Consider the following 15,882-nt stretch of genomic DNA (forward strand, 5'->3'; position numbering starts at 1 on the left):
TAAAACAATGTGCAAAATTAGCACACATGCTGTAATAAAACCCTTAAAGGACTGCTTGTTGGATTTTACTCACAGAAATGTCCATGTTGGGACAAATTAGAATGGAAACTATTTCAGAGGATTGGTTTCATTTATTGAAAAGTGTTTGATCAGATTTGTTAACTGATGTGACCCGGTTGGGAGAAGGTTGAACCGATTTTAATATGTTTGGGGTGAATCACAAAATCAGAGAGGGTCATCATGTTTCAGGTGAAATGTTGGACATTGTTAGACTACATACTTTTTTTTAGAAGCAATACAAAAAAAGATGTTGGGACTGAGACTGGATTTTCAGTAATTGTGACTCGACTTGGAATCAAAAATTGACTTAACTCAGAGCTGGAGAAGATGACTCAGACTTCAGACGGCGCTGTAATGTTTTTTGTTCTTAGTTGTTTGTTTTTTTCTACGATTTTACACCAACTTGGAGGACCAAAGCCTCGGTACATTGAGCTCCCGTACTTGACCACGTGCTGAGCCAGCGCCCTGTGACTTCATCACTTTAACCCTCCTGTTATGTTGCGGGTCAAATTGACCCATAATAAAGTTCAAAAATCTAAAAAAATAATGTTAAAAGTAATTTTCGTTATGAAACTTCTTCTGCTTGGCTTAATTAGTGTGAACAACATATAGAATGAAAATGGTTCATTTCACACATTTGCAAGCCCCCCTGCATCAAATACTGTTCATGGGTCAATTTGACCCTGCAGTTAAAGTGGAGGCTAAAAGGGGTCAGAAGTGTTGAATACTAAATGTTTCTTTGCAACTGTGTTACTAGTGATGTTACCAGATGTGCCGAGGCTTCAAAGCGTATGTTGAGTAATGGAGGGGGCGTTTCCGTGAAGCGTGTATCGAGCATAGACTGTAAAAAATATGGACGTAGGATCCGTGACGTCACCCATCTGTTTCTGAAGAGCTGTTTTGAGACCAATCGGCTGCGGCAGCCATATTGCTTCTGTCGAGCCAGTGTGACGTAAAGAGGCGGGCTTTGAGCCTCCTAGCCAACAGCTGCAGTGTTCCCGCAGGCAGCTGTGCCTCTCATTGGAAGACTAGTAATCTCAATATCTTCTAAATTACCGAATTAGAAAAAAATTCACCCTCCTCACAGTGAGAGGACATCGAGAAATGAGCTATTCAGACTACACTCATCTTTTGTACCAGACTGTAAACATGTTTAATAATGCTGCAAAGATCGTCTTTTCCCCATTCATGTGTATGTGACTTCCGGTACTTCCGGAGCCAGCCTCAAGCGGATCCTCAATGAACTGCAGCTTTTAACACTTCCGCATTGGACTCATATTTTTAGACCGGAGGTTGCCGCTTGGTATCGAGGCTTGCTTCATTGAGGGGAGGAGCCGAAAATGATGACGTCCGAAGCCTCGCTGCCCGGCTGTACCACGTGACTGCTTCGGCAAGTGGTTCAGATTTTGCTGCAAGGTTTGACAGCAATATAAACCCCTCAGGCTCCGTTCAAAATGTGGGTGTTTGATGGAGAGCTGCGGTCAGTTCAGACTTCGGATAGAGTTTTGATAGTTTGAACACTAGAGTTTGGACAGCGTTTATATAGTTTGGAGAGTTTAGAGAGAGAGAGAGATGGTTTGAAGATTTAGGAGTGAGAGGAGGACAGGTAAGACGGAGCCAGCTAGAAAGAGGGGAGTTAGGTGTGGACCTATTGCGACTCTGGTGCGGTCTTGGCCTAATGGTTAAGTTGCACGCCTATGACATAATTGTCCCGGGTTCTAGCCTAGCCTGCAGCTTTTTAATCGCATTTTTCCCCCACTCTCTCCCAGTTTCCACACTGTCCTCTCCTCTATAAATAAAATGAGTCAAAGCCCAAAAAATATAACTTAAAAAAGAAAGAAAGAGGAGGATTTCCCCTGTGTGACATCATTTTGATTTAATAACTCCTAACTCCTAATAACACAAGCATATTCAGTGCCCTCTTCCTAGTTCCACAATCACTTTCACTGTCCTCTGCCTGCTTAAGCCAATTCCATTTTCCTAAAGTGACAGAAAAATATAATTACACAACCTGCCATATGACAATAACATTTTGGGAAAATGTACACACAGAATACATTAAAAAATATTTTATCATACACATATATGATAATTTATGTACAGAAATTATTTGGTCATAATTTTTTTTGTAATTCATAGTCATTCCCATAACAGAAACAAAAATTCAATGCATCACACATTATGTGGTTAAGATCCAGCTGCATGTAATGATAAACCTGGCCAGTAGGTGGTTTCGTGTGCACATGAAGCTTCGAGTAATGAACCCTTTCTCGAACCAATTGGCTCAAGTGGTTCGAAGCCTCATGAGGCTTCATCTCACCATCACTATGTGTTACACATTACACCCCAATCACTTTCCAATCCATTTAAAAAAGTTTCAACATGAATTTTCATTAAAAAAACGAGTGAATTATCCTCATTGAACTATGATCTGTAAGAATTAAAGAACACCAATGCACTAAATATTGATTTAAATGGTTAGTAATGGAGTTAATAATGATATTTTAAAAATGTTTATTGGGATTGTTTGGGGTTCTGACACTTTTTAATCATTGAATTGAGTTCAGAGTTAAACAGAAGTCCTCCACAATATAAATAATAATATGAACAATGAGGGCCTGACTCAGACCTGACTCAGATTCTTCCTTGATGACTTGGACTCGACTTGAACTGAAAGGTTGGCGACTCAACAACAACACTGCATGACCTTTAAACGGTCTGTGGAGTCCCAGGATGTCTTTATAATCATAGAGGTTTTTAGCTTTGTTTGGGGGAAGAAGTAGAGGGGAGCTCTTTTTTATTTGCCAGAGAAATACATGAATTATAAAAACATCACTTCAGGTTCAAACAAGATTTTAAATTCTAAAACAATTTTTTTTTGGGTGGCAGAAAAAGAAGTCTGTTGCCTCGTACTATCATGTAAGTCATCTGCTAAAACTGTATATGGTTTGTTTTTCATGATGTGCTTACTCAATGTCACTTGAAATCCCTCTCAACAAGTACGGAAAGAGCAAACAGGACACCTTACTGAACTTTCATAGTGATCATTGATCCGTTCAAACAGACACTAAAGTAGAAAAAGCTGTCATGTGTGCAGGGATCTCAGCTTCACACAGTTCACAAGCGTGCAAGCAGCCCCACCACATGAAAGTGAAGTTTTATTTATCATTAAATTCATATTCTGTTCACGGGGTATTGATTTTGTAGGTAAAGTGCTTTGGTTTGCTGGATTTCCATCCTGTAAGCAGATACTATGAATCAAAGTTTAAAGAGACTTGCTTTAAAGGGCGTTTTTTTTCCTTTCCTCTTGAGCACTGCTGTGAGGGAAAAAAGCCCCAATAAAACAGAGTCTTTGAGGAACATTCCCACCAGACGTAAGAGAAGAGGAATGCACTGACACAAACTCATTCACAGAATTCCGTGAGTCAAAAACACGAGGCCTTTGTTGGACTGCTGTTTTAAAGACAAAGACATTAAGTACTCTTGATCTGATTATTTTACAGCTGCTGTGCATGAAGTCTTGAGAGGCACAGAAAGATATGAAACACGTTTGATGATACAACGTTTAAAATCAAGGCGGCTAATGCTTTTAACTTAACCTGACGTGGGAATCAAACAATGGGGGAAAAGGATCTGTAGCTTGATGAGCCAGGAAAAAGAAGAAGTGAAAGTATTTCTTGCAGAAGCTGAGAAAAACTATTGGGAACAATTCAATTCTACCTTTACATGCAAATGAAGGAAACCTAAAACCCCAAATACAGAGCCTGTGTTCAGCCCTTTATCAAGATGATGTGTGTTTTAAATTTAGTTGAAATGTTGTTTCACTTGATATATCTCTGAGAATGCTACATGCATGTCTACCAGTCTCTTTGCAAACTCCAAAAGCACACCAGAGTTGCAATGTTGACATGTTAAATAACGAGGACTTGATACTTTTACTGCATGACACAAAAATGAAAACAATCATCACGTATAAGAATATGTCAAGGACTCATCATGCACCCTGGAGCATATTCAAGTTTTGTCAAATCTTTCTTGAATTTTCCGTTCCTCCCTCAAGCTTCCTGCTGTTAATGGAAAACCAGAAATATGAGGAATCAAAGAGCACTCTGTAAGTGTTTTCATGAAATTACTTACGTGGATTGCCATCAAAAACAAGGGCAGTCCAGCGTATGCCTACTTATGCTTATGTTTTGGGCTTTCATTCCTTTACTTCAATGATAGGAAGGTGGATTGAGTAGAGAAGTGGAAAGAGAGGGTGAGGACTGCAGCAAAGAGAGAGTCAGAGTTAAAGCTGGGTAGCCTTCTGACCCCTGACCCCTGACCCCTGACTTACACCGGTTTCTCCAATCCGCTGCGGCCCCCTGCTCTCTCATCCGTCAACACCCAGCAGTTGTGTTTTCAGAACGCAGCACAGAGCAGGACCGCCGGACAGCTGGAGTCATGTGACTGAGGTTCCCCCGGAGAAACCACTGAATCAAGAATCCTCCTCCTGCTCTCCTCATCCATGTTGTCTTTCTGGTCCTCTGAAAACCTCTGACCTGTTGACTCCAGGCCTGGCTCCGCTCATCATGACGGTTTGTTGTTGTGTAGTTAAGTGAAATACGATCTGGTGATAACACAGAGTGTTTTATTCTGAAAATTAACCGGATGTTTTCATTTTGTTTTGGTGAAACCTGACTTCCTGTCCCGCTCCATCTGCTCTGTTGAGATTGATGTGTCGTGCGCTGGCATCCGGCTAAAATACAAGTCTTGCGTATCTGATCCGGAGGGCTCGGGCACGCTGGATCGGAGACACAGCCAGAACACAACGGAGTGGATCGAGTGGAAGTTAACACATAAAGTAGATCAGATCAGATCTGGTGCCGTGACGGATCGTAGACAGACTGAACACAGATCCGGTGGAATTTTGCTTTGAGCTAAACCAGCATGTGGACTTTACCAAACACATTAAAGGAACACACTTCTGTCTTAAAGGTGTTATGTGTAGTATTTAGCAGAACAGACTTTGTAGAAATTGAATATATTATTCATAAGTGTGTTTAAAATAGTGTATAATCACCTGAATAAAAAAAGGTGTTTGTTTTTCTAATAAAATGAGCATTTTTGAATTCTGAAAATGCAAGTAAGTAAGAAGTAAAAGGAGAGGGGGGCTGTTCTGCAAAGGTACTTGTACTGATGGACGTTTGTGATGGTAAAAACTTGACAAATGGAGGATCACTAGCTTCTTGTCCTCAAAGGCCGCCGTCACATGTGGAGCTTCACCAACAGGAGGGCTGAGCGAGGGAGCGTTTCAATCCAGAATCTGACTGCTGGATATTGCTAAATAGTCCCATTTCTACACAGCGTACCTTCAAAGGGGCAAACACTACATCACCTTCCCTGTCTCAATAACACAGAGTTTCCACTCACCTGTTGAGGATGTACCAGACACCAGCGAGTGTACCGGCCAGCCAGGAACCGGAGAGGAGCCACGCCGTGAGGTACAGAGCGATCACATACACCGCTTGGAGCGAGAACACTGTGTAGATGTAGAAATAAACTGGCTCCAGATACGACTGGAACACACACACACACACACACACACACACACACACAGAAAGCATTAGTTCATTAGGTGCTATAATGAGCACACAGACAGTTGACTTCGGTGACAGCGGCTGACAGCAGCTCTCAGGAACACTGTGGCATTTTCAAAGTTTGCTCTGATATTTCACTTCCTGCCGTTCTTGTCACCATGAGATTGCTGAGGAAGCTAAGTCGCTGTTTCTCAGTTAATTGATATGCCAATACAGAAACCTTTTCGTCCTGTGTGACAAGTGCAAGTGTGCCGAGCCATGTCAGCTAAATGGACTTAATGTAAAATGCCACAGCACCTCAAAGGCCTGACATTCTCTTAATATGACTGCAATTCAAAACAGAAGAAGGAGCCTGGTTAAAAATAATGGCTGAATTAAAACACAACATATAACGATGCGATGGCACTATTCCACCCAACGAGAGAGCTCGGGCAGAAATGACAAGAAAAGTCACAGAGTCAGTCAATCATTTTAGAAACAGTGCCGTCTAATCTTCAGTGTTTGAAAGTCTTGTGTAAACAGCAGACAGCTGAGTGATGTGTTACCTGTACGGGCAGCGATCTGTAGAGAACACTGAGAAACACCTCCTGGTAGATATTCATTCGCTGCAGGAGATTAATGGTCCTCTTGGATTCTGTCAGGTTGTCATGGATCAGTTCGGAGAGGCCTGTGAAAACACAGACACACACTCATTTTAAAATGCCACCACTTCTTCACAGTGACATCGACTGACAACAATTATTATTGGCTTTGTGATAACTTGAGAGGAGGGGATGTGAGGGTTTCTTAAAGTAGAAAATAGCAGTGCACCGCTTTTTTAGAACAATGGCATTGTTTGAAACTTCTGTCAGCCGCTGAAACCACAGACTGCTTCGCTACACTGTAATTCCTTAATTGCTGAGAGCAGAATGAATGTTTGAACCCGTCAGTGCATTCAGCCCTGAACGTCTTTAAACATCATGACATTTACTGAACTTTAGAAACTAAAAGCTGCAATATAACAGAGCACATGGTGGTGTAAGGGTGCTTGGCATCACATTTTTACCTGCATTACTGTCCACAGAACAACAGGAGCACACTATAAAGGGTCTCACACTGAACATAGAGCTGCTTTAGGGTTTTGATCATACGATGGTAGGGCTCTGATAACTGGAGCCTTTGGCAGGATCCAGCCTCATTACGCAGCTTTTTCTCCAAAACCCATGACCACAGACACTTCATCTAAAAATGAAAAGATTTCCTGAAGTGTCTCACAGCACATTGAGGAAAGTTTATCTACAAAAACTTTTGGGGGACACAATAAAACAGAAAATGGCTTCCATATTGCTGATATGTGCCGTCTAGTTTCAGGAATCATAAATCATAAGTGTTGCTAAAGAAGCAGTGTCGCTATCATGGCCGTTGTTTACTACCGCTTTCTGAAAACGGAAATCCAGCGATGCCTCACCCAGCATACTGCAGAACAGATTGAACAGAACACTCGTACTACATACTAGTGTTGTAGTGCTCCAGACCGGTCATGGTCTCGAGACCGCTTATTCAAGGTCACATCTCAGAATGGAAAGCATTTTTACTTTACTTGGTCTTGTCTCGGTCTCGGACTGAGGGGACTCCATATTTTATTTCAAGACCGGTCGAGTCCACCACTGATGCACTCTGTGTCCCTGTGTCATTACTGTGATAAGACAGAACCCCCCCCCCATTCTCAATTCATTCATTTTTTCTAACTGTAGCTAGTACCACCACGGTGCTACTCACCGTAGCACGCCCCCTGCACTCATGCGTTAATGAATGGAGACAGACAACATGAGGAGAGACTGTGTTTGCCTGTGACCAGAGATGTCTGCTAAGACAATTGATTAAGCAGTAAATACACATTCGATAACAAACTCTGGAGGCACAATGAGAGAAGACCCAGCTAAATACCTGCCACAGGGTTACCACAGTCAACACCTTTAACCCATCAGATAAAAACACTACCAATATTACAAAATAGAAAATGCACAACTGATGAGCAAAAAAGGTACATTTTCTGTAGGACTTACTAAATGTCATTATTCTTTTGCTTGTCAGAGCCCCCGTGGTGAGAGCTTTTTAGACTCTGATCCGGACTACAGTCCTGAGCAAAGCACCTCATCGGGTCAGAGGGGACAGGCCTAAGGTCGAGGTCAAGCGAGAGGGGCAGTAAATAGAGTCAGGGGAAGCAGAGGCAGGAGACGGGGAGTGAACGTTGGGGAAATGTACGCGCAGGAGGCGGGCAGAACGGCAGGACGGGATTCGATTGGTTTCATCATTTGGCTCCTGATGGCAGGGATTGGTTGGTGTTTTCCCAGGTTTACTCCGGCTGTAGATTTCTTTTACCTCTTTTTTAAGAACACATTATGTATTGATTGCCATCGGGACATAAAGATCATTTTAACCAGTATAACAAAAAGTGTATCTGAATCTGACTACCAACCCCAGCTTTAATGTTGAAATATCTTAAACCAGCATTAATTTCAATGGCCAGCAGAGGGCAACATAACTGATGACAGACTCACCACTGTGTATATTTCCTGAGTTCAAATTGATCATAACTTTATGGTCCCTAACCCCAGGCTCATGTTTTCTTTAATACAACATGATGTTTATGTTGTAAAAATAGTCACATGTTATGTTAAACTGATGATATTGCAGGATATACTTTCAGGGCATGTGTTTACCTGTGACTGACAAGTGGCAACCAAGGCACCTGGCATTCAGTTGTAGAAAATAACAGCTTGGTATTCCTTTTATGAAACAACTTTGTTCGAATCACATCTCCTGCTCGTCAAATTAGCATCCCAAGTTACATTATAGTTACACCCGTCCAGCCGTTACCTCTACTGCTTGTTGTGTTTGGGATCACAGGGGCTGGCTCCAATCCACGCCTTCACTGGGCAAGTGATTAGGAACACCTTGGACAAGTCGCCGGTCAAACACAGAGCTAACAAGTAGATTAACAACCAGACACACTCACAAGCTCACACCTACAGGAAATTCAGTCACCAATTAACCTAACCAGCTTGTCTTTGGACTGAAGCCAGAGGAAACCCACGCCTGTACAGAGGGAAATTCAAACTCCACAGAGACAATCAGACAAAAGGTTCCTGGTCCAAAAACCCTTTTGCTGTAAGAGCAGCTTTTTTTTTACAGGCAACACAGTAAACACCCTTATTTTCACAATATTCCCCTCATTCTACTGTAAAATAACACAACATGAGAGTCACAGAAAGAGGTCAGTCTGTACACTGGTTGTTTGTCTCACCCTGTCTGACACTCCTTCATCAACCAAGCTGTATTCCTCTATCTCAACAATTACCTGATGAGCACAGTGATAATGTTACAGATGTGAAAGAGAGCACAATCTACAAATATGCAAGCCGAGTTGTTATAAACTAGGACTATCCTGTATGAACAGCACGACACTGGTGTCGTTAATTTATGAGGTGCACAGAGTGCAGTATCGTTACTATGCATTCGATTTGACTGAAACAGAGTGTGACACCAAACCAGCAGCAGAGAGCAGACTTCCTGCTGCAGGCTGCAGAGTGTCAGTCTGATCACCACTGACTTCTTGAGCCATGTAACCAGAAATGTTTTTCATAAACATACAGTACATGTTACCGCCCACACATATGACCTACTCTGCTTCATTCATCCATTTTAATCCTTTTCTTTTATCCTGTCATGCTTCATTTATTACATCCATTTCCTTCCATCTGTCCTTCTTTCCTTCCCTAACACACGTGTTCCTACATCTTCCCTCCAACACGTCTCTGTATCGTCCTCGCATTTTGTCTTTCCACGCATCCTTCAATCCTTGCATGGCTTCTCCTTCCTTACTCGTTTCCTTTCCAACATCGATCTCTTATTTTCCCATTTTTTCATGCCATCACTTCCTCCTTCCGCCCACATTTCTATTGTTCTCCTCCCTCCCTTACCCTTAAAAGTTAAACCACCGTAGCTCCTGTGCATCCAGCCATTCTGCTGTGACAGAAAAGAAGTAAACTCAGAGGGAGGCAGAGATGGAGGTCAGCCAATTCCCCCACTGATTAGCCTTGAGCTAAATTATTTTCCTTAGTGGAGAATTAGGCTGGTTTCCAACCAGGAATTTTACATGATAATGGGGACAAAATAATTAGACTAATTTTCCTCCAACCAGACTGTGCGTCATGAAAAGTGCAGTGATTTGTTGGAAAATTGAGGGTAGAAAAACTTTCTTCTCCAAGAAGGGATGGATTGAGAGAGCCATCTGGTGACTCAGTCCATGAAAATGTTAAACTTAGTTTATTTATTTCTACATTTTTAAGACTGGCTGATGGATAGTATCAGACCATGTTCTCAAATTTCACTGCACTATACTAAGATTAAAAACCTAAAGCTTCATGTCAGGCCAAAGATACACCTTCTGACCAAATGAAGATGCATGTAGAAGAGTGAAAAAAGAAAAAAGGAACAATTATTATTTTATTGCCGGTAATGCCCACAAATGAAATGTAAGATCAGGCTGTAATCCATTCAAATTGAGCCCTTTGTGTTGCGAGTTGCCACCTTTCTGGCCTAGCTGCTGTAACTTTCAAATTTTGCATTTCACTTTGAGTGTTTCAAAATACCACGATGCAAAGATGAAGACCAACAAGTACATTTGTTTGCCAATTGAGCTCTTTCTCTGAATGCAGCGACTTGAGCTGCACCAGTGCACGCCTCCCAAAATCAGGACAAAGAGGCTGATGTTAGCCCTGTCTGTGATGGCATCCATGACCAGGTTCCACAGTTATTAAAATGTGACTGAAATTGACTTCAGTCATAAATAAGGTATTTTAAAACCAATAATTTGACAAAGTAATGTCATTTCAAGATGTGCTTCATGACCTTAGAAGTTGAGCAGTGTTACTCCAGTGAGGAGCTTTTAGCTGCTTGACATTTAGAGAGAAAGAGAAAAGCAACAACTGATGATTTCCATATCATGTTTTTGAATGCCTTGAACCACTACATATAGAATAGACGTCAGACCAGAGGATTGACGGCATGCTGAAGAAACAGCCTTGTTTTACTTTTTCTAGAGTGGGCTACTCAATTTGGGACCCCCGGGCCACAGGCAACCTCTGAGTGCCCCAAACCTGTATACATGAATCCAACTTATGAAAGAATAATTGAACAGCACATACAATGTGCTTCTTCTCTGCAGCTTACGGATGTAGACCTACAACACTGGTAGGTTGTACCAACGACTGATTGTTGTAAACTATCAAACCTATGCACTATGTACCAGTGTTGTAAGTACTGGAGTTCAGGACCCGGAATCGAGTCCGACTCGAGTCACGTTTTGCAGGACTCGTGACTTGACTTGGACTCAAGCACTGATGACTCGGAATTGATCTCAGACTCGAGCATTGACTGCAAAAGGACCCAGATGATAGAGAGGAGGACTCGGGCTTATATATTGACACAGACTGTTGTAATGTTCATGTTAGATTTTGTATGATTCATCAAATGTATTCCGTTCAGAGCGAGGGCTGGCACGAGCGCTCGCCTGCCTGCGCGTTCACATGACGTCTGCCAGGATTAAAAAACGCTAACAGCTGAGCATTTCTCTTTCAAAGGTTTCACAGTAAATTATGCAGAGAGAGCAACATGTTGGAGATTTAAGAGACCCATCAAGGAAAGAGACCAGCTCAAACTTTAACAGACATCTGTCCAGGATGAACCCAAAAGTGAGAGAGATGCTAAAGTTTCTTGAGACTGTTCATCACTTTACTGTGTTAGTATAACAATAATATAAGCGACTAAAGTAACTAAACCAAAGTTTTTAAGTTGTTTGGTTAGTTAGAATTCTGATTAATATTGTTTGGGCTGAGTTTATTGGACACCAGCAGTGATCCCAGTGCAGCAGAATCTCTGAGCACGTCCCCTCATCAACTGAAGCGTGGCACGCATTTACACACAACACACAGCGCTGTGACTTCATTCATAAACTAATCTCCAGACACACCGGCCAGATTTCATTAAAATCTCACTGCAGTGGCAGTCAGACCTCGTCAATTTACTAAAATCAAAACTGAAAATCAAACCGGCCACAGCGCTGGGGGAGAGGGGATCGTACAGGATCAGACACATTTTAAATGTCCAGGAAAAACTGCAGATTCTCTGATGTCATAATAAACAAGATAGTTTTATCACCAAACAGTCTGTAGTGTCCTCGTGCTCTAACGTCTTCTGGTAAAAAAACAAAAAACATTCACCTCTCCCTGTGTCCGCCCCTCCTATCTTACCTCCCCATCCAGGTGAAAACCATCAAACTATCAAAATGCTTACTAAAATAAAATAATAATAATGCACATGACATTGCCCTTAATATAAACAACAACAAATAAATGACATAAATTAAAATGATTATGAATATATTAGAATAATTCATATTTATGACATAAAATGATGGAAATAGCTCCAACACTAATGTTAATGAAATAAATCCAAAAGGTCCCACACAGCCAGTCTAACAGTCAATAGTTTGGATTCAAACGGCTGCCCTCCTTGTAATATACAGTCATGGCCAAAAGTTTTGAGAATGACACAACTATTAATTTTCACAAAGTCTGCTGTTTCAGTTTTTATAATGGCAATTTGCATATACTCCAGAATGTTATGAGGAGTGATCAGCTCAACTGCAATTAATTGCAAAGTCCCTCTTTGCCTTGAAAATGAATTTTATCACCAAAAACACATTTCCACTGCATTTCAGCCCTGCCACAAAAGGACCAGCTAACATAATTTCAATGACACACAGGTGTCACACACATTAACACAGGTGTGGGTGTTGATGAGGACAAGGCTGGCAATCAATCTGTCATGATTGAGTGACTGGACACTTTAAAAGGAAGATGGTGCATGACACCATTGTTCCTCATCTGTTAGCCATGGTTACCTGCAAGGAAACACGTGCAGCCATCATTGCATTGCACAAAAAGGGCCTAACAGGGAAGTTTATAGCAGCGAGTAAGATTGCACCTCAGTCAACCGTCTATCGAATTATCAAGAACTTTAAGGAGAGAGGTTCAATTGTTGCCAAACAGGCTCCAGGGCACCTAAGAAAGTCCAGCAAGCGCCAGGACCGTCTCCTGAAGGTGTTACAGCTGCGGGATCGGGCCACCACCAGTGCAGAGCTTGCTCAGGAATGGCAGCAGGCAGGTGTGAGTGCATCTGCATACACAGTGAGGCGAAGACTTTTGGAGGAAGGCCTGGTGTCAAGGAGGGCAGCAAAGAAGCCACTTCTCTCCAGTAAAAACATCAGGGACAGACTGATATTCTGCAGAAGGTACAGGGACTGGACTGCTGAGGACTGGGGTAAAGTCATTTTCTCTGATGAATCCCCTTTCCGATTGTTTGGGGCATCTGGAGGAAGGCTTGTTCGGAGAAGACGAGGTGAGCGCTACCATCAGTCCTGTCTCTTGCCAACAGTGAAGCATCCTGAGACCATTCATGTGTGGGGTTGCTTTTCGGTCAAGGGAGTGGGCTCTCTCACAATCTTGCCTAAAAACACAGCCATGAATAAAGAATGGTACCAGAACGTCCTCCGAGAGCAACTTCTCCCAACCATCCAAGGGCAGTTTGGTGATGAAGAATGCCTTTTCCAGCATGATGGAGCACCTTGCCATAAAGCAAAAGTCATAACAAAATGGCTCGGGGAACAAAACATTAAGATTTTGGTCCCTTGGCCAGGAAACTCCCTAGATCTTAATCCCATTGAGAACTTGTGGTCAATCCTCAAGAGGCAGGTGGACAATCAAAAACCCACACATTCTGACAAACTCCAAGCATTGATTATGCAAGAATGGACTGCCATCAGTCAGGATTTGGTCCAGAAGTTGATTGACAGCATGCCAGGGAGAATTGCAGAGGTCTTGAAAAAGAAGGGTCAACACTGCAAATATTGACTTATTGCATGAATTCTGTTTAATTCTCAATAAAAGCTTTTGATACTTATGAAATGTTTCTAATTGTATTTCATTATACCATAGAAACATCTGACAAAAACACCTAAAAACCCTGAAGCAGCAGACTTTGTGAAAATGTAATATTTGTGTCATTCTCAAAACTTTTGGCCATGACTGTATGATATTACCGGTGAGGACTTGACTTGGACTCGGATTCAAGTAATGAGGACTCGACTCAGACTCGGACTCGGATTTTTCTCTGGTGACTTGGACTCGACTCAGACTTGAACACAGAGGACTGATGACTCGACTCGGACTCGGATTTGGTGAGTCGACAACAACACTGCTATGTACAGTTCTTCCACTTGTGGTGAGAGCCAAAGCTTGACATGTGTGTAACATCTTGTCATCAGTGTTTCACTAACGAGTTCAGAAAATACTTCAGTACACTGGTAGCATAGAAAATGACACAGATATACATCAATAGACAGGCTGATAGTTGGCACATTTGATAAAAGAACAAACTGGTGTGAGAAAAATCACCACAAACACGGTGCATACCTTCCTGTATGGACGGGGCCTGCAGCATTTGCTTGAAGTAGGAGTAATAAAGTCCACACTCTGTCCTGAAGGAGATCTCCCGCTCCACTTCCTGAAAGCAGAAAGGGGAATTTTGGTTTTATGAAAGCGAGCTCTTCAGCTCTCTGTAATATGGAAAACAGTTATCCTCACCTTGGCAAGACATGACACAAATGAAGGAGGATAGAGGCAAAGCTGCTAATACACTCGTAATCCCAAACAATAACAATGAGACAGGTAAATAGAGAATGTATGTGTGTGTGTGTGTGTGTGTGTGTGCGTGCGTGCCTGCGTATGTGTGTGTGTGTGTGTGTGTGTGTGGAGGTTGTTTTCTCTGGAGATTAGTGTTTCACTTGAGGGAAAAAACAGAGTGAACAACCAGCTGCAGAATATGAAGTCAATCATCATTCTTTCTCATTTAGTTTGAAACAGTGTTTGTAAAAAGTGTGCAGACTTAAAGAGAACTCTCTCTGACTTTGACAAAACATATACAGTATATCAGTATGTCATGTGATTTAACTGAGTATCTGTCAAGTCGTGTTTCCATCATTTCTGCCAATGCAGCTATCAGCAAAATGACTTAAAACACCTTCACTATCATTGCAAATGCATTCAATGGATCTTTGTCTGCAATGATTTGTGTCAACAGTTAATCACTCATAAAGAGACAATTCAATTTAAATACTCGAGCAATGAAAAAGACATAAATCCAACATGAGGACATTCAAATACACTTTAAATGTTCATTCTTTTAATCATCTGCTATAAAACAATGCTTTGTAGCCTCTAGCTCTGCTTCTGCATTCACATCAATATAATCTAACAGATGTTTGACTATAGGTATCCTCAATCTAGGAGTATAAAAAGAAAACAAATGACACACTTGAACATTGTGATCAAATGTTTTTGCAATACTGAATCTATTCTCTACAACCTTGGATGGTTTGAATTTTGGACCCTGCATGCTAACTTTAGAATTTTTCACTGGTTCAGGCGCACGATAAGCTTAAAGGCACAGTGAGGAGTTTTTACGGCCATTTTCTTTTGACACAATGTTTTGTCCTCATGGCTCACATTGGAGCAGGACTATGAAGCATACATACGTTTTCTGTTCCTGCATTGTTTTAGACAGAGAAACTCTACAACCAGGGGGGCAAAAATGTATTTAGTCAGCCACAGATTTTGCAAGTTCTCCTACTTAGAAAGATGAGAGAGGTCTGTAATTTTCATCAGAGGTACACTTCAACTATGAGAGACAAAATGAGAAAAAAAAATCCAGGAAATCTCATCGTAGGATTTTTAAAGAATTTATTTGTAAATTATGGTGGAAAATAAGTATTTGGTCACCCACAATCAAGCAAGATTTCTGTCTCTCACAGACCTGTAACTTCTTCTTTAAGAAGCTCTTCTGTCCTCCACTCGTTACCTGTATTAATGGCACCTGTTTGAACTGGTTATCTGTATAAAAGACACCTGTCCACAGCCTCAAACAGTCAGACTCCAAACTCAACCATGGCCAAGACCAAAGAGCTGTCCAAGGACACCAGGAAGAAAACTGTGGACCTGCACCAGGCTGGGAAGAGTGAATCTACAATAGGCAAGCAGGTTGGTGTGAATAAATCAACTGTGGGAGCAATTGTAATTGATAATCTCCCTCGATCTGGGGCCCCACGCAAGATCTCATCCCTTGGGGTCAAAATGATCATGAG

At 41.7% G+C, this 15,882-nt stretch overlaps 1 protein-coding gene across 2 annotated transcripts in view; it reads right to left on the reverse strand.

Annotated features, from left to right (window-relative positions):
* The window catches only part of dpy19l3 (dpy-19 like C-mannosyltransferase 3), a 120,956-nt gene that overhangs the window by 81,420 nt on the left and 23,654 nt on the right, over window positions 1-15,882 (reverse strand). For both annotated transcript variants that reach the window (XM_034680886.1, XM_034680885.1), the window contains exons 4-6: window positions 14,156-14,246; window positions 6,185-6,306; window positions 5,473-5,618 (exon numbers count right to left, since the gene is read on the reverse strand). In XM_034680886.1, coding sequence (XP_034536777.1) covers window positions 5,473-5,618; window positions 6,185-6,306; window positions 14,156-14,246 — 359 coding nt within the window. The remainder of the gene's footprint in view (window positions 1-5,472; window positions 5,619-6,184; window positions 6,307-14,155; window positions 14,247-15,882) is intronic.

This window comes from Notolabrus celidotus, chromosome 3, assembly GCF_009762535.1.
Source record: "Notolabrus celidotus isolate fNotCel1 chromosome 3, fNotCel1.pri, whole genome shotgun sequence".
NCBI classification, from domain to species: Eukaryota; Metazoa; Chordata; class Actinopteri; order Labriformes; family Labridae; genus Notolabrus; species Notolabrus celidotus.